This window comes from Clarias gariepinus, chromosome 4 (genome assembly GCF_024256425.1).
Source record: "Clarias gariepinus isolate MV-2021 ecotype Netherlands chromosome 4, CGAR_prim_01v2, whole genome shotgun sequence".
NCBI lineage: Eukaryota > Metazoa > Chordata > Actinopteri > Siluriformes > Clariidae > Clarias > Clarias gariepinus.
In genome coordinates this window covers 10,394,846-10,413,277 of record NC_071103.1, presented here as the reverse complement: position 1 = coordinate 10,413,277, position 18,432 = coordinate 10,394,846, and the positions used below count along the sequence as shown (strand labels likewise).

Here is an 18,432-nt window from a genome sequence, read left to right as displayed (position 1 = left end):
AAAAGATGTGACAATATACACATATTCAACAATGGATTTCATTCCCTCATATTTTACTTCGATATGACCATAACAAATGTGTTCTGTGGCCCAATTTATATAGAATTATACATTGATGATATTGGTGTGCGTAGATTGCTATAGATAGAGATCTTTTATCCACATCTTCCAAATTTCTCCTTTTTAACATTCAGTGGTCATTTGTTAGCTTCAGTGCAAATATATATATATATATATATATATATATATATATATATATATATATATATATGAAACGCCACAGCATCTACTCTTTCTTAGCACCTTTCTCTGTATTGTACTCCTGGAAGAAGTCGTTGCAGGCCACGGTGAGTGCACCGACAAGGATGACGAACTCTGTAAAGTCCACCTCGCCATCGTTATTTGAGTCCAGGTCACCCATCACCTTCTCCACAGCATCCTTGTCCTGTGCGTTCTGTTCATGTGAAAGATGAGGTATGACAACAAGGTATGTGTCACCTACGCAATAAACAGAGATATAGAGAATATTCTATCTTCTTACCCCCAGATAGTTTCCTAGCTCCTGCGTAAGCAAATCTTTGAGCTCACTTTTGCTGAGTGTGTATTTGTCCCCCTCGTTACCAGAGTACTTGTGAAAGGTCTGGATCATCAACTGCATGGCGCTCTCCAGCGTGGTGGCGTTCTCTGAGTTCAGGGTAGACATTCTGTCCAAGAAAGAAAACCCTTTTTTTTCTTCTCTTTTTTTTTTTTTTGGCTCTACTAATTATTGAAACAGGTCAAAATGTCTTTAATTTTGCAGCAGTATGCCTGATGGTGCTGGAAGAGGACTTTAACTAGATAAGAGAAATATGAGTCTGCTGATAAGAGTGAAATCCTAAACTGAGAAAACACACTCTGAACCTAGAAAGCAGTAGAGGAAACTACCTGGCTGCCTGTAAGATGAACTCAGTTTAAGCTTCACTGCACTGGGGTCAGATAAGAAAGCTCTTTCTCTCTCTCTCTCTCTCTCGCTTTCTTTTTCTCTCTCTTTGCCTGTCTCTAACACACACACACGCACACAAAGCCAGGAGTCAAGACTGGTTCTGTCTGTCACTATTACATCCAGGACAAAGTTCTGTACATTAAAGTCAAATCATCACTGCAGTTGTATTATACAATTTATTAACTTAATAATTAATTAATTGATGTATCAAATCATCATATTAAATATAACATTATTTCAGTTCATCACAAAGCAGAACGGGCAATCACTGTAATCAAAACATGTAGTTCCATATAATGCATTAACAGCTAATCATTAAATATTCTGTCTTTAACCAGATTCACTTAAATATAGAACTTCAATCACATGTAGTTATATATACATATACAGTATGTGTATTGACTGTGCCAATTTGTTCAGCTTATGTCATGCATACATCTGTCCATCCATCCATCCATCCATTTACCTGAGTGTCAGAAGAGTGCTGCCTTTACTTTTGTTGAAAGAAAAACAGAAGCTCCCGGCTGTGCAAGAGAAGCAGAGGCGGACCGTGTCTTATATACTCCTCTAGCCCTCCTCTCATCCACTTCTTCCCCTCCTCCTCCTCCTTCACCTTCTCTCCATCCTTCCAATACCTCTGCCCACCTGTCACTGTTCTCTCCTCCCTCTCTGTTTACACTCATTCATCTATCGCATGTTCCCGGCCTCTAAAGACCAAAAGCACATCATTAAAACATGAGGCCCAGAACTCAAGCTCGTCTTGATTTTCCATCACTACTACTGCTGTAAATAGATCGTTCCTTATATAGAAAGGGAGCACGTCACTTACATCAGGGACGCTAAGGTGTAGTTATACATTCCAGCACTTGTCACATTAAATTTTTAGGATGGTGATAGTGCAGCATGCTGATCTAAATGATTAAGTGCTGTAATTGATGGTTTAATCACAGACATTATTTTTCAACCCACAAAAACAGTAAAGACAAAGTTTACATTTGTGTTTAATAATTTATATGGAATTCGTCCGTTTGGTTAATGACTTTTATTCACATGGCATCTGACCAAGTAAAAAAACATCATTATTACTATTATTACAAATGATTTACTATTTAATATTATTAATTGAACCTAGATTTTAATGGCAGGTAATTTTAATTTAATAACTCTCTCTCTCTCAGAATAGATTGTTATTCGCTTAACTGGGGTCATATTCATAAAATGCACCACCTACCCTTTCCTCATATAGAAATCAGTCAAATCTCCAAAAAAGATCACAATTCTTAAATAGTCCTATTATTTGCAGGGACATTTGAATCCCATCAAGATATAAAACCACAACCACAAGAAACACAAACTGCATGGATAAGGCATTTAATTAGTGCTTTTTTTTTCTTCTTTTTTTTTTTTGTGATGGCTGAAGGTATCGGGTTGTAAGAACAGATATGGATGGATAGCCTGTTGAAATACAATAAGTGTCATTGTGTGTGTGCATATGTGTGTGTGTGCATGTGTCTGGTAATGTGCCAAAGTACAGTCTCAATGTGTTAATGAACAAATATACTGTAGCAACACTGGGACTAAAAATTTTTCTTTCCACCACCTGTTGTAGAAGTTGCTTGTTGTGACTATTAACTTCATAATTGTAAGGTCAAATGTTTTGTGACCAGCATCTGCAGTTAACTATTTTAGATATGCCTTTGGAACTCTATACAGTGTGTCATGTAAAATGTGAAGCTTTTAAAGGACAATATTGTTGCAAGTTCTCGATATTTTACAATGTATACGTTTTATAATTTAAGTATACTTTATAGTGTACAGTCAAGGGTGAATGTAGTCCAGTACTGTGCAGAACTGTGTATGCCAGAACACATGGTAGAGTGAAACTGCCCCCAGACACCGGACGCATCCCAAAGAGACACACCATCCATGTGACGAGATCTCCAACCAGAAGCGGGCACCAGGATGGGTCAGACAGGTCTGGATCACTGGCAGCTTAGGAACGACATGTGTAGCTCAACAGAAAGAGAAAAAGAGAGAGAGGGAAGAGAGCGAACAGGAGAGGGGAGAGCAGAACAGAAGAGATAACAGTTAGGTATAGTCGCAGTCACATACTGTATAATGTGAATGTATATTTAGTGTAGAGTGCAAGCAGAGACTCCGGCAGGACTAACTATAACAGCATAACTAAAAGGGGAGAGCCAGAAGGAAACACAGACATGAGGGCTTCCTGAGATGTAAAGCAAACAATCACCTCACCGTCAGCAAACCTGAGTGATCAATGAGAGTGGGGAAGACAGCATACCAGTTCACCGTAATACTTTACGTCCATGAGTCCCCCAGATCTGCTCCTTTACCCAAGACAAATCTATTTATAAAAATGCTTGATTAAATAAATACAGTAGGTTTTTAGCCTGGACTTAAACACTGAGACTGTGTCTGAGTCCTGAACACTATTTGGAAGGCTATTGCATGACTTTGGGGCTTTGTAAGAAAAAGCTCTGTCCGCAACTGTAGTTTATATAACACACGGTACTGACAAGCAGCCTGCATCCTTTGATCAAAGTGGGCGGGCGGATCGTACTTTAAGACAATAGCAGTTTGCTCAGATACTGCGGCGCTAGACCATTTAATGCTTTATATGTCAAGAGTAGTATTTTAAAATTAATGCAAAATTTCACAGGGAGCCAATGAAGTGAAGATACGATGTGTAATGTGCTTGTATCTTTTGGTTCTAGTGAGGACTCTCGCTGCTGCATTCTGGACTAGCTGAAGCTTGTTTATGCACCTAGTTGAACAACCAGACAGTAAGGCATTACAATAATCCAACCTAGAGGTGATAAAAGCATGAACTTGTTTTTCTGCATCATTTAGCGACAATATATTCCTTAACTTGGCAATATTTCTGAGGTGAAAAAATGCTATCCTGGTAATATTAGCTACATGAGCTTTAAATGAAAGACTAGAATCTATAATCACACCGAGGTCTCTTGCTGTTGCACTAGATAGAACAGAAAGGCCATCTAAAGTTGCAATGTGATCTAAAATCTTGCTTCTAGCTGCATCCAGTATCCAGTCTTTTATATCCTTTACGCATTGCTCAACTTTAGCAGGCTGGTTTTTCTCATCTGGTTTTGCTGAGACATATACCTGTATAAGCATAACAATGAAAACTTATACCATGCTTATGGATTATGTTGCCCAGAGGAAGCATGTACAGTAAAGGGAAAAAAAGCAGTGGGCCTAAAACTGAACCCTGTGGAACACCAAACTCCACTAGAGAACATGCACCATTTAAATCTACATACTAATAACGATCAGTCAAATAGGATCTATTTTGTTATTTTTGGCACTATCTGTTTGAGAAAATGTGCCGGTATAGGATCTAATATACAGGTTGATGAATTTGCAGAAGAGATCAATGAAATTAGTTTCAGCCCATTTTTTTTTATGTTTTGGAATAATTAGTTGGCTCATGCTTTCATGAGATTTACATAAGTGTCCACACTTTCCATGGGTTATTTTCCGCACCTTTTGGCTACATAATACTGGTAAGAATTTAAAACTACTTTTACCCCTGGGTGCAATAAAATATTAAAGATATTTCATGTAATAATACTTGTATAATTTACTCTGGAAAAGCATAATATTTTAGACAGCTGATTAAGCAGAATGAAACATTCAGATTTTTGACCTTTTTATTTCCATGCAATATCTTCAAAGTACAAAACAATATTTACGGTCAATGTCAATATTTACGGTCAGTCCAGCTATAATGCATTTCTTAAAGGAATGTAAGTGATGTTTTGAGAGCAATGTACATCATTTTGGCATATAGTGGGTGGATATTTAACACTGAATAAAGTTTAACCCCAACAGGATGATGCATTACTAATTCTTGTAGACATTTTAGTACTGGTATGCGTTTAAAAAAGCATAAAAATATTTAGGCACATCACAGTGAGCTTGCTTGGCCAGGTATATAAGTATATTGGAGTACACAACGGCGTAGTCGATCAGCTGTTGAGTGTCACGGTCTCAGTTGGTGGCCTGACCTTTGCCTTTACTTTCGCTCAGTGAGTTGGCCAAGTAACCGATCAGAGTCATGTACTCCTGGAAGCCGACCTTCCCATCCTGGTTCTCGTCCAGGCCTTGCATCATCTCCTTTACTGACGATGTGCTATCTGTGTCCTATGTCAAAGAAGTTAGGAAGTTAATTAGTAAGATGTAAATACAATTTCTCACATTTAAATATAAGTTAGAATAGCTAAGGACTTCAGGAGAATCAGTCTGAATGTCTGAAAGGACACTGAGAAGCTTCAGAGGGATCACCTAAAGGACCGTTAAGGTAATATTTAAAAAGAGTGTGTCATGAATCAATATAGATAGTGATTGGCTAATACTGATAGTAATGTGTAAACAAAAAAAAAAACTTTACATGCATACATCTTTAGCTTGCAAATTCTGTTCCATGTAGTTAAAAATGTTAATAATAACAGCCTTACAATTAATGTTGTATTTAATATTTTTACTGTTGTAAGACATGATGCGGAATAGTTTATTTATGAACTTACGACTACATGTGCCATGGGGGCTCAGACGGTTAAGGCTCTGGGTTATCACCTAAGACTGAGCACTACCACAACACCACTGTATGCATTTGGTGCATGAGCTGCACAATTTAACATCGGAACACAATACTATGATTTCCAATTTGTAATGTGAACACAAGAGACCATCTTACAGCCATGATGTTCCCAAGTTGACGCTGGACCAGCTTTTGGAAATTGTCCTTGTTGAGACTCTCCTTCCCACGGGCCGAGCTGACGAACTGCGAAATGACGGTCTTGATAGCGGACTCCATTTCTAGTGCAATGCAGAGAAAAAAATAGCAAAAAATAAATACAGAAAAACTATTTATAATCAAACCTAGAACATTGAGTAATAAGTAGCAAACACTGGAACAAAAAACAGAACAAGTTAAAAAAATAAAATAAAATTAGGTTTGGTAGAGCTTTGATTTTTTTTGGTTTCAGTTGAATCAGATAGTTTTTAGTTGTTAGTTTGTAGCAAATATCCTGTATAGGATCTAAATGTCTGCATCAAGAAAATGCATATCTGACTGGATATTAAAACACATCTACACTAAACTTAACACATTTCACTTTACAAAAACTTTCAGATCCATAAAACTAACAGTTTAAAGCCAAAATGTGTCTTGGCGGCAATTTTTTAAACCTGTCGCAGTTAAAAAAGGCTCATTAGATTTCATTTTGCTATTTATCAGAGAGCTGAATGCTGGGTGTGAGAGTGGAGAGAGTGATGTGAGGTGTAATAAGAAAGAGGGGAAGAAATAGAAACCAATTCAAATGAGTAGCTAACTGTTCCTAAGTAGGCTACACAGTGGTTTAGTTGTTAGCACTGTCGCCTATAAAAAAATACTTTTAGCAATATCTGTGATAGTAGCTAACATATGTAAGTGAGAGCCAGCTAAAACCTTTCCATTGTTTAAGCAGGAAGGATAATCACAATGGTTGCACTCTTTGGCTTGCACGGAAGCTTCTCAGGCAGGCTCATCCATGTTTTTGGTTAAACAGGGTGAATCACCATCCTGGATATGACGCTGGTTTAATGATTGCAGTTTTCCACAGCAGGCTGTCTGCTGGGACAAAAGGCAGGGGCCCATGACTGCTCATCTACTGTATGCCTTTCTATCCCAAACACTGCTTTTGCCCACTGTTGCACAAACTTCAGCAACTAGCCAATGAAGACGTTTCCATGGCCCATTATCGCCCCAATATGGCTTGTAACATCCCAAACTTTTGCTCCCTTGGTGGCATCTCTTTGATGTCTGTGCCATGTCAAGATTAAGTTTGTGATTTCCTGGATTATAAAGTGAACATGTTTCTATTGGAAGCTTCTCTCACTCATACTTTTCCTTTTAGCCTTTCACACGTTGGTAACTTTCTCCGCTAGCAGATCTGCTATTGAAGTTTATCTTCCTTGAAGGGATTACACTCTAGAAAGTCTCCTTGGCTGACACCTGGGGGTCAACTTACACTTTCTCCAGGTCCTACAGAGTTAACATTGCCCCTCTCATTTGGGTGAGTGTTGTGGTCCGAGCCAAACACTTTCCACTGAGTCCTAAGTTAGGACGGTTCCTCATGACACTATACAGTATGTTATTCTAGCGATTCTCATCATACGCAGTGATTAGACTGGGTGCCAGTTGAATTACGTAATGGGGAAAGTCATTCAGCAGTAGCCCTGACCCAGGGAGAAGGCTAAAGGTAGGGCTAGGCGTGGTACAGTACTAAGTGTAAATACTACTCCACAGATTATTTTATGGCTTTGCTGAAGGTCTGCGAATGCAGATGCAAAAAAAACAAGATATTCAGGTGATTCTCACCATCGCTGGGGATTTACAGAACCACAGTGACATACGTAACTAGCTTTAGAGCTTAGTGGCTGCAGGACGGGAGGCTAGTTTGTGAAAACTGAGAGACCAGAGGAGTTCATTGATGCTAGAATAGTTAAGAAGCCTGATGGTGGTTGAAGAAACGCTCAGTGAGTCCATACTGAGACACAATAGAGCCTGTGATCTTGGACAGACACTCTATACTTTTGGGCCACCGGCATGGTATGAGCTCATATTACTTAAGGGATTGCCTGTTGCCTGTCCATTACTGTCTCTACCTTTGGCAAAACACACACACACACACACACACACTTTGCCACTCCTACTCGGAAGAGCAAACTACGCTCACCTCCGAGCTCTGACACACATACACACAGGTAAACAACAAGAAGGAAACTTGTTTCGTATCCATTTCCAATTCATTAAATATTAGGGAATAGCAAATAATCTATTATTTATATTTGAAGTTTCCTTTGCATTTCGTTTAGCTCGTTCATTTAAAGTCAATGGTAGATTATGTTCACACACATAATACGGAATATAATAGAATATAAAAGTTTTCAGGTTTTAATTTCCTAATATTAACTTGTTTAAAGTATTAAAATCATGGCAACCTCCATGTTGAACCACCTGATGTTTAGGTAAGCAAATTATAAAAACAGATGTTAACATAAATTGAAGTAAATAACACTCAATATTTGACTGCAATAACTGCAGAAACCCAATAACCTACTGACATCACCAAATTGTTGCATTCTTCTTCTGACGCTTTTCCAGGCAGGATTTATTGTCATTGTTATGCAGCATGATAAAGTTCCTCTCAGTTAGATTCACTTAAATCTGTAAATTAAATTAAATTAGACAATGTTTCTGTAGACTTCTAAATTTGTTCTACTGCTACTATCATCAGGAAAAATTACTGAGATCATTCCAGAAGCATCAATGCAACTCCCAAGCCATGACACTCCACTTCCACCATGCTTGAGCAATGACCTTGTTTTGGATCGTGAGCAGAGTCTTTCCTTCTCCACACTTTGGTAGAGGTTCATCTTAGTTCCAGAACTTTCGTTCTTTGATCTTCGCAAATTCCAATCTGGGTTTCTAATTCTTAGAAGTAATGAGAGGGTTTGCATCTTGTGGTATTCACAGACTGTAAATAAAAAGATCTAGACTAACCATCTGGGACATAACCCAAAGGTTTTCTGAAGAGCGGTTTTGAACCTCAACCGCAACTCTGTCCTCACCATCTTGGCAAAAGTTGACTCCACCTAAACCCTGGTTAATAATCCATAAATAGGCTAAACAAAGAGAGCTGTTATTTGAAACCCACTCATCTAACTTAGTTACCACTCACAAGCTAGCAAGCTTATCTTCAGCTTATAATAGCTTAGCTAAAATGCTATTGTGGATAACGTTCTATATGTTAATCCATTTGATTGAATTTATATGCTAATCCATTTGACTAAGCTCCGTTATCTATAACCTAATACGTCGTCCTGTGTCAGCACCTACATTTCTACATGCAAGTTAAACTATGACAATTCCAGTTAGCTGGTTAGCCAAAGAACAGGAAGTCTAGCTTGTACAAACGGATTTGGTACCAAGATGCAAACGTGAAATTTTACACTTTAACATGGGGCTCTATGGGGTGTGCCATGCTTTTAGAACCAACCCCGTATGTGGGTACTGCCTTTATGTTTCTGCTTTTGATCTTCTTCAAATCAGTGGATTGTTATATCTTCACTGTCCTGTAGTGGTTGGTGGTGACATCACTGACTTTTTTTCTCTCCCCTCACAGCTTTTACTTTTTTATTATTATTATTAACTGCCGTCATTTTCCTTGGCTGGCCTTTTTGATATCTGTTAGTACACTAGTGTTTTCCAGAACATTCCGAATTGTTATATTGGCTCTGCCCAATGCTTATGCAATGGTTCTGATTTTTTTTCCCCCTCTTTACTCAGCTTTAACATGGCTTGCTTTTCTCCCCATATGCAGCGTCCTGGTCTTTATGATGGTTTACTCACACCGGGGCAACAAGTCAACCATTCCAATAGTTTTGATTACCTGGCGTTTGCAATTCTAAGTTGCTTGACTTAGACTTCAAACCCATATGTCCTTAGCAAAAACAAAAGGACTGGCCTTGCTTCTTCAAAGGGAACTCAATCCATCAGTACTTACAAAGAACATGTACATGTACATGATCACACACACATGCCTCCCTGAATAACACATGTGTGACACGGGGCAGGGAGTAATCTTACAGTAACTTTAAGGTAAAATTCCACCTAACAGACGTCCCACATGAGACGAACAGTGAGCGATTAACATTAACACGACACAGCGGTGACTGCCAATTACTGCTGCACCTGTATTAACCTAATTAAAGTCAGGGAACACTTCAACAGAGGGGGGGGAATAAAATAAAGAAGGAGGCAACCAGAGACACTGGATTTGTCTCAGGCATTGATCTTATCTGCTAGCCTGGAGCGCATTATTTAAAGATGTGCAGAAAAAAACCCTACACAATGTGTTTACTGTGGATCTGAGGTGGTGTCATGGTTCTTAGCTGTTCCATGTGAATGGGTGTCATGCAAGCAAGTGACACTTACAAATGGTATAGTTATAAATAATTACTGAGGATACAAAAGCAGGGAGGGGGCCGGACAGTTTGCTTCATCAGGATGATTAATCGCTTTCATATGTGATCAGCAATTTTGGGGAAACACATGCTAGTTATCATGTAATGAAAGCATTGATATTTTAAAATCAGGCAAAATTTAGGCGGATAGAAAGAACAGGCAGATAGAAAGACAGAAAGAACATGGTGAGTGCTACCCAACTTGCAGCTGAACTTAATCACTCTCTTGTCTTAATATGTGTAAGGCCCTGAAGTCCCACTGTATTATTATTTGGTCATCTTACCTTAAAGCGTATCGGTTACTAATAACTATGAAACTTTATTCAGAAACTGTAGGGAATCTCATAGGAAATTATTTGAGACTAAGGAATTTAAACCAAAACGTGATAACAGTACCTGAGAATACAGGCTACCAATAACCATGTAGGTTTTACTGACTTGTTTTAATGTTTCTTGTTAAAACATAAAACTGATCTTTTGGGTAAGTCCCATATTTTACTATTCCTTTAGTTTGCTAAGAGCAACTCCTGAGCCTCTTCCCACTAGAGAACAGCAAAGCTGAGCAACAAGCCAAGGGAGGGTATCTTCCTATATGAGGTCACATTGGTTGGTGTCTATTTGTCTAAATCCTGTCCAGTCAAAAAAGAACCAACAGCAGGGATATATACATTTCACATATAAATGCAAACTGAAGACCCAGCTCAATGTTAAAATATGACTAAAAATGTGGATTTTGCATAGAAAACTTTCTTTCAGCTGCTCCCGTCAAGGGGTCGCCACAGTGGACCATCAGATTCGCACACAACTTGGCACATGTTTTAACCCCGGTTCCCCTTCCTGACTCAACCCTCCCATTTTATCCAGACTTGGTACCAGTACTGCATCCAGAGGCTGGGTAGTATGGGTGTGGCAACCCACCGATGGTGATGCTCGAACTCGGATCTTCAAAACAAAAACCTAGACCCTTAGCCACAGGTTATTTGGAACTGAGGTTAACAATGCGCCATAAAAAATATGGATAGAAAATTTTTGTTTATTGAATCATTTTTGTTTCTGTCACCTAATTCCTAACTGTCCATATACCTGCCTTATGAGATCATATACTGTTTAATTTAAAGAACAGGAGAGAAGGGTTAAAGAAAAGTAGTATGAGAGACAAAATCCATGTTTTAAGATAATAGATTTTAAAAAATCTATTAGGAAAAAAAATGGCTTGGGCCCTGGTTTAAAGTGTCTTGCCTGCCACCTAGTGGTTTGTCTGTTTTTCCTCCTTCTGTCTGTGTTAACTTGCTTTTCTTTTCTTCTCCTGGAGGTGTCCCAATAACCACCAGTCTCAGCCACCATTTCAGTTCCTTTCAATGCAACATAACATTTGTGAAAATGCCCTGCTCTGCTTTCTCTGAACCTCTCTGCACTGTGCCAGTTGTAATAATGTAGCGGACATGTCTGTTCTAATTCTGGTATAATTGCTTGCTTGATCATTTCATTTTTTTGACATACTATAATTATGTAAAATGTCATCAACTTCTTTAAAAAAAAAAAAAAAAAAACAGGCCCGAAGGCAAGCTCATTTTTATTTTGCCTAATGTTTTATAGTGTTGCAAATATGCCTAAAAATACCAGACATGCATCTTTAAGCAATGAGATGGCAAAAATGGAAGACATACTGTATGCACGGTTTAGTGACTTCTACTTAAAACAAGTAAAATGATATCCATGGAGAAATTTTACACATGAATAAAGAAGGCAACATCGCTATACGGCCTTAGAATAATAGATTTCGATGAGCATTAATGTTTGCACACTGCTGACTTAATCAAATGGAATATTCTTTCCGCAAGTCTTTCTATAGGTAAAGCAACATGGAAATTTTTGCTAGACTTTTTTGTTTGCTGGTTTTTATTGTGCCTTGGATAAAGATCCCATTATTACATTAAACCTTGTAAGGTAACTGATTTTAACACCTTATAGTATGTTTTGTTAGCTTCTTCTCTCACTACATTCATTGTTGCTTTATGCACTAACTATATCAATAAACAGATGTTGCACGTTTTTGAACAAATGCTATTGTTGAGTCAGCACGACCTGTTCCTCCAGATCTGTGCCACATGGGTTTGGCTGATCTGCAGCGCAGCTTGGTTTAGCCTGTGTAAACACCTCCAGGCTTGGCTGGGCTGGGCTTAAGATGATTGAAACAGGTTTGCGAAAGAACCTTCCTGTCTTTCAGAAAGCTCGCTCCGTCATGCTGAATACTTTCCCAGGGTAAACTAACTGCCCGTGCAAATCAGACCAATTGATTTATAGGACAGGGAACATTTACACCCTATATTTTTTCTGTTTATATTTTTATAACCATGGATATTTTAGTTAGAGGCACTTGATGCTATTTATTTAGAAGTGGAATGTAAGGTGCTAATATCTCACTATTGCACATATTTGATCTAAATATTTTAAAGGATATGTACCATACATATTGGATGACTCAATTTTAAGGTGTAAGCTAACACTCTAGAATGTCTAAAATCTATGTAGAAATCACATCTCATTATATTATAATATGCATTATGTCCATCTATGTGACAAATACAAGAGAGGAAAACAAAAATACATGGGGAGTTCAACACAAACCAGGACATCTGAGTGCGTGGAATAAGAGAACACGGTTATAGACTCACTTTATTTCCATTACAGTATATAATCCTCTGATGCACTAATGCACTTATCCCAGCATTTCACTAGTGCTTGGGTACCATCAAGGTAGAAAGCTTTCTCAGTACACCAAAACCTTAAGAGTTTTTTCTCCAAAATCTTCCTTCAACATGCCTAAAACCCTGGCCTCGTAGTAACTGCTTTAATGCCAAGTTTCTGTAATGTGCAAGTGATATTTGTTGATGATTGTGTGTACAGTTCTCATAGACAGATGTGTCTCTTCCGCAAGTTAGCAACAAGTTATCTGTCGGTTTTCAAGGATTAGTTGTTCTACTTGTTAAACGATTACTGGAACGACTGCAATGGCTCTGAGAAACTAGGCCCGAGATCGTCGTGTGGCCTTCTTTAAAACATTTACACCATTCAAATGGTGAAATTTTACCACAAGTCCCAGTTTGACTTGAACTCCCCTCATAAAATATTTTAGTAAGGTGTTTGGCCACTATGAGGTGCCAGAACTGCTTTAATCCACCTTGGGATCTATTTCAACCCAATGTCTGGAACTGGATGAGATCTGGCCATGGAATATGATTTACATTAACATGACTATCATAGAATACTACCATATTTATTTATTATAAAAGTTATTATAAAGTTATTTTTTTGTTGATTTACTAAAAGTCATCCTTTACCGCTGTGTATAATTTATATAATTTATAACTCTTAGATAATGAAAAAATATTTAAAAAATGAAAAGATCAAAGACATTTAATTTGCTAAACGTAAAACCCTCCACTTCAGCCTGAGAGAAGTGGAAAATAACTAATTTAGTGAATTACATTTTCTAATGGTTCATGACCACATTCAATACAACCGTTAACCCAATGTATAACAGTAATGATGAAAAATCAAAGTTAGATTTGTTTAAAAGATTACTTTGCATCTCCTTTGTCTCTATAATCCTCTAAAACCGTTCCTTAGCCTGCGGATTAATCTTCCTTACTTGTCATTTCTTTTACCATTGAGTGTGTGGCAAATCTTCTTTAAATCTTTTATAACTTTGCCACATGTCATAAACTGTCCTCCACAGATCAGACTGAAAACAAGTCTAAAAACTAACCTACCTAAGTATCTTTTAGCAGCACAGAAAAGCACACACCCTTAAATTAGGATCTTTATGGTTCCCAAAAAAAAGGTCTAAAAGTGTAGGCTTTTTCTTTCTTTTTTTGTTTGTTTGCCATTTTTTTTTTTTTTTAACTAAATGTTTTTAACAAAAAAAAACTTTGGGATGATAGCCTTTTTTATGCAACTGTGAGTCATGGCTGCCTGGCTTTCCTCCTGTAACATACACTTTGCATGAATCAGTCCATGTGAACAGTTATAAAAGTTGCAGTTATGGGTTGGTCACTTTATTTTATTTTTTACAATGATCCAACAAAACAAACATCTTTGAATTCACGAATTCAGTTTTTTTTTTACTCTGATCCGTAGAGAAGTCCTGTGGTTTAACTTCACAGGGTGGGAAAGGCTGAATACAGGAATGAAGAGCAGATGCCTGAACAGGGCTGAGAGTCTCTGTTACCGAGGTCCCTTCAACACACCTCTCTCCTGAGGACGAAGAACTTGCTTTGGGTGGACCGGAGAATTATGCATGATCCACTTACATTTGAGTTAACCCATCCTTTAACATTTATATTTTCCTGACATTTCCTTTACTTCTATTTTAATTTAATAAAATAAAAAATAAAAAATAAAACACACATCTTCACAGAGCAAGTTTGCTGTCACACCCACATGGTTTGGAGAAAAGGCACTGAATTAGTAAAGAGCTGTGGTTTTCTGTTTCTCCTCCACTCTGAACACACGGTTCTGGTTTCTGAACTGGGGCACCGGACACCTAAAGACACGACCTCGGACATGACATGTCCCTGATATTAATGTTTAATTCGCGAGCGCTTATCATAAACGGTAGCGTGTTTGCAACACTAGCATTTTCTTGCTGTAGAAGCTGCGCGCATGCGTGTTCAGCAGGAGCCTGACAAAAATTTCCACTAAACCGAAAAAAAAACCGATTAAAGTAGTAACACAGAAATCTGTAAAGAAAAAAAACGAAATACTTACTGCAAACTGAAGTTTCGTAGCGCTGTCTTTCTCTGCCTAGGAGTGTGTGTGTGATTGAGTGTGAGTGTACAACGCCCTAAAGTGTCTCTTTCACGAATCCCGAAGTCTTTCCAAGTGTTTTTTTTTTTTTTCATTAAATAACTGGGCGTGTGCACATTCAGAGCAGGGGTGGAGGGAAGGAAAGGAATGGGAGTTTATACTCATGTGTGCTTCTGAAGTGTTAGATTGCCCCAAACAACTTTTAAAGTCTTACATTACAACTTGTACAACTGTGATGAAGTGAGAAATAAACTTTACATCCTTTTTCTCCCTCAAGTAAGATGCCAAACTAATCACTTTAAGCTGCACATTCCATGTCTAGTGTGTGTGTGTGTGTTTGTGGCAAGTGGAAACTTGTTAAGTCAGGTTTCTACCAAAAGTTTCATTAGTAACTAAGGTGAGACCATTCTCACACTGGCACCACACCTTAAGTGTTTCATCCAGAAGTTTCTCAACATTGTAAGCTTCGGTCTGGCAGCAGCTTCCTTTTTCTTTTCCCTTCTTTTTTTATTTAGAGAAGGACTGTGACACACTTCATAAAAAATAATTCTGTGAAACTGAATTTCATACGTACGTACACACAAGCACATACGAGGGGGCGTTCAAGTCAGACTTTTAATTACCTTTAATTACCTTTTTTTTTAACTAAACAGAGGTCAAGACATGTCATTTGAGTTACTTATTCAATTATAAAAAAAATAATGTCATTTAGATGACAACCATCCTCTTGAATGCAGCTTTCAATTATTGACTTGAAATTGTTCCGGCATTGTCCCAACAGCACTTCTTGGCAGATGGCAGCCTTCAATTCATTCACAAAGACCTTCTGGTATCCCATAGAAGGAAATCACATGATGACAAGTTAGAAGACCTCGGGGGCCATGACCCATCGACCAACATTGAATTCTCACTGCGTTGCTGTGATAGACTCATCACTTCGAACAAAGCTGTCATAGGCAAACAAGCGATGTTGTCATGTTCACTGCTTTATTGCGACTGAATTAGCATTCCAGTGGAGAGGGGTGGAGGTTGGTGGCTGCCTAGCTCAATCCCCTCCCATCCCCACTTACAGTGTACTACAGTACCTGTTTCAAAAGCGTCCCTGTCCTATCAGTCAGCCTGTACTTTATTTATCTATGTCACACTCACACTCTCCAAATAGTCCCCTTACACAGAAATGAAATACTACCCTAGTTCCTGACACTACTGGATTATGTTTTGGAAACCTTTTTTTTATTCAAAGAGTGTCAAGCACCTTCTGCGATTTTCTCTGGATCACTGCAACGGTGTCAAAACTCGATTTGAGCTGGATCTTCATCTTCAGGAAGAGGGTGAAGTCCGCAAGAGCCAAATCTGGCGAGTAGCGTGGGTGTGGAAGTGAGATCATGTTGTTTTTGGCGAGAAACTCAGGAGGGAAGAAACTTATGTGAGGAGAGTTCGGTAACAGGATGCATTGCCGTCATGGAGCATCCAATTTTTCGCGCCCCACAGATGAAATCGCAGGATGGTAACGCCAGTTAATTCCATCTGATTGGAGAAGCATTTCATGAGTGGTGATAATAAACCATAATGGGACTTTAAACTACTGTATATGTATCACTACGAGTCCCAATTATTCTAAAATCATTAATTATACTAACAATCTGTTGAACCATGGGTGAAAAATTGGTCAGAACGTTTGGCCATACTGAGGAGAGAACAGTTACATGACAAAACTCAAATTGAAAAAAAGTCACAGACGCACTTTTAGCCAGGAAATACATCAGATAACACTGTCATTTTAAACAAGATGTTGACTACTTATTAATTGTTTAAGTCATTTTGTTGTTTTATTTATGCCTAAGCCGAGCTGCAAGGCTGACTAGATTCAAACTAACTTCTAACTAACTTTTAACTAACTAGCTTCTAACGTCTTTTAACTTGCTTTAAAGGCTAAATCTCTAATGCTTCTGTAACTCCTAATCAAGGGCCTGCCTCACTTAGTTGCTGTAATATGCAAGTAGTGTTTGTGAATGATTGTGGGTACAGTTTCAACACGTTGGGGACAAGTTACCCTGTTCTACTTGCTGAGTGTTCACAGGTACGAATGCAGCATTCTCAGAGCCACCTTGGCCGTTATCGCCATTTACAGATGTACAGGCTTCTTTTAAAAGTTTGCAACAGTCAAAATGGCCCATACACAGAGACAAACAGCGAAATATGAGACAGTGTGAGTGAGATAGAGAAGGAACTCACATTTTTAAAATACTCAACATACCAACTTTACTGGGAAATGTATTAATTAGTGAGTGAATAACTTACAGAACCAGTTCACCCTCAGTGAAACAATAGCTCTAAGCACACACACATATACATGGTTATAAAACTATTTAAAAAGGACTTTGAATAAATTTTTTTTTTTTTTTTTTGTTTACTTAAAGGGACTTTTTTTGAAAAACAGAACAATAGAATAATTTAAAGCCCCCATGAGTGTTTGCCGTTGGCCAATATGCAGCCAGAACTCCAGGAAACTCGTCTCTCCATTATTGTTTTTGTCTAAGGAGCTCATGAACTGGTCAGGGATTAATGAGTCACTGGCATTCTGCAGGGGGGTGCATTAGCGTGTAGGGCGTTAAATATAGTTTTAAAACTTACTGCAAATAAATACTAAATAATGGTATTTTGGACTTTAGAATTAAATGGTGACTCTAATGAGTAAAATGTGGGCTTTAATTTGTATTAACATAGAGCATACAGGATTGTTGAGACAAGAGTAACACCACTCCCTTACTTCCAAACTCTTCCAAACACATCATAGGGTTTTTAAGTAAGAACGCTCTACATTGCCCTCTGGTGAATATACATGGGTCAGCACTAACATTAAAACCCCTGACAGGGAAAGTGAAAAACATTGATGATCTTCTTGGCACCTTTTAAGAGGTGGGATATATTGGGCAGCACAATGAACAGCCAGTTATTAAAGCTGATGGGCTGGAAGCAGGAGAAATGATCAAGCATAAGGATCTAACTTTTACGAGGACCAAACAGTGATGGAGTCAGAAGACCTATCCTTTGAGGCAGGAATATCACACAAGATCTGAGTTGCTCTAGCCATCACACTTTATGTATAATCACTTTGGAGACCTCTATGTGTCTTGGTGTAGCATATATTAAGGACAGCTACAATACAGGCATTAGTTGTGTGACTTTCCTTCTTTTAACCATAAACTTATGTTTTTGTGAGGCATGGCTATGGGGATTTGTGCTGACTGAAGCACACTGTAGGTTGCTTGAGCTCTTCTTTCCAAAAACCTTGGCAAATAATGTCTTTATGAAGCTTGCTTTGTGTACAGGGGATTGTCATGCTAAGAGCAAAGAAATCTAACTGCCACAGCATACAAAACATTCTAGACAACTTTATGGTTCTAACTTTGTGGCAACAATTTGAGGAAAGCTTACAGATGGTGTGTGATAGTCAGGTGTCCACTAACCTTTGGTCATGTTGCATATTTAGTGTGTTGGTCATATAGTGTATTCAGTGTTTTGACACCGTTTCCGAAATCCAAAGCATGTTGCAGAAGGTGCTTGACACACTTCGAAAAAAAGAC

At 38.3% G+C, this 18,432-nt stretch overlaps 2 protein-coding genes across 2 annotated transcripts; both read right to left on the bottom strand.

Moving 5' to 3' along the window:
• Positions 1–278: 278 nt before the first annotated feature.
• On the bottom strand, positions 279–2,933 carry s100t (S100 calcium binding protein T). Its single transcript, XM_053494668.1, has 3 exons — positions 2,904–2,933; positions 542–704; positions 279–454 (listed from the first exon to the last, which is right to left on the bottom strand). Exons 2-3 carry the CDS (start codon positions 701–703, stop codon positions 287–289), a joined length of 330 nt encoding a protein of 109 aa, XP_053350643.1. The 5' UTR covers position 704; positions 2,904–2,933; the 3' UTR covers positions 279–286.
• Positions 2,934–4,663: 1,730 nt separating this feature from the next.
• On the bottom strand, positions 4,664–14,950 carry si:ch211-105c13.3 (uncharacterized protein LOC325758 homolog). The gene is made up of 3 exons (XM_053493594.1): positions 14,807–14,950; positions 5,724–5,845; positions 4,664–5,170 (listed from the first exon to the last, which is right to left on the bottom strand). The coding sequence occupies exons 2-3, from the start codon at positions 5,841–5,843 to the stop codon at positions 5,018–5,020; spliced, it is 273 nt and encodes a 90-aa protein (XP_053349569.1). The 5' UTR covers positions 5,844–5,845; positions 14,807–14,950; the 3' UTR covers positions 4,664–5,017.
• Positions 14,951–18,432: the final 3,482 nt, after the last annotated feature.

Bases quoted from the DNA above. Each gene is read 5' to 3' on its own strand.
- s100t (XM_053494668.1), bottom strand. From the start codon at position 703: ATGTCTACCCTGAACTCAGAGAACGCCACCACGCTGGAGAGCGCCATG. The intron at 455-541 runs GTAAGAAGATAG...TCACATGAACAG, and splicing joins AGCTAGGAAACTATCTGGGG to AACGCACAGGACAAGGATGC.
- si:ch211-105c13.3 (XM_053493594.1), bottom strand. From the start codon at position 5,843: ATGGAGTCCGCTATCAAGACCGTCATTTCGCAGTTCGTCAGCTCGGCC. The intron at 5,171-5,723 runs GTAAGATGGTCT...TCTTTGACATAG, and splicing joins AACTTGGGAACATCATGGCT to GACACAGATAGCACATCGTC.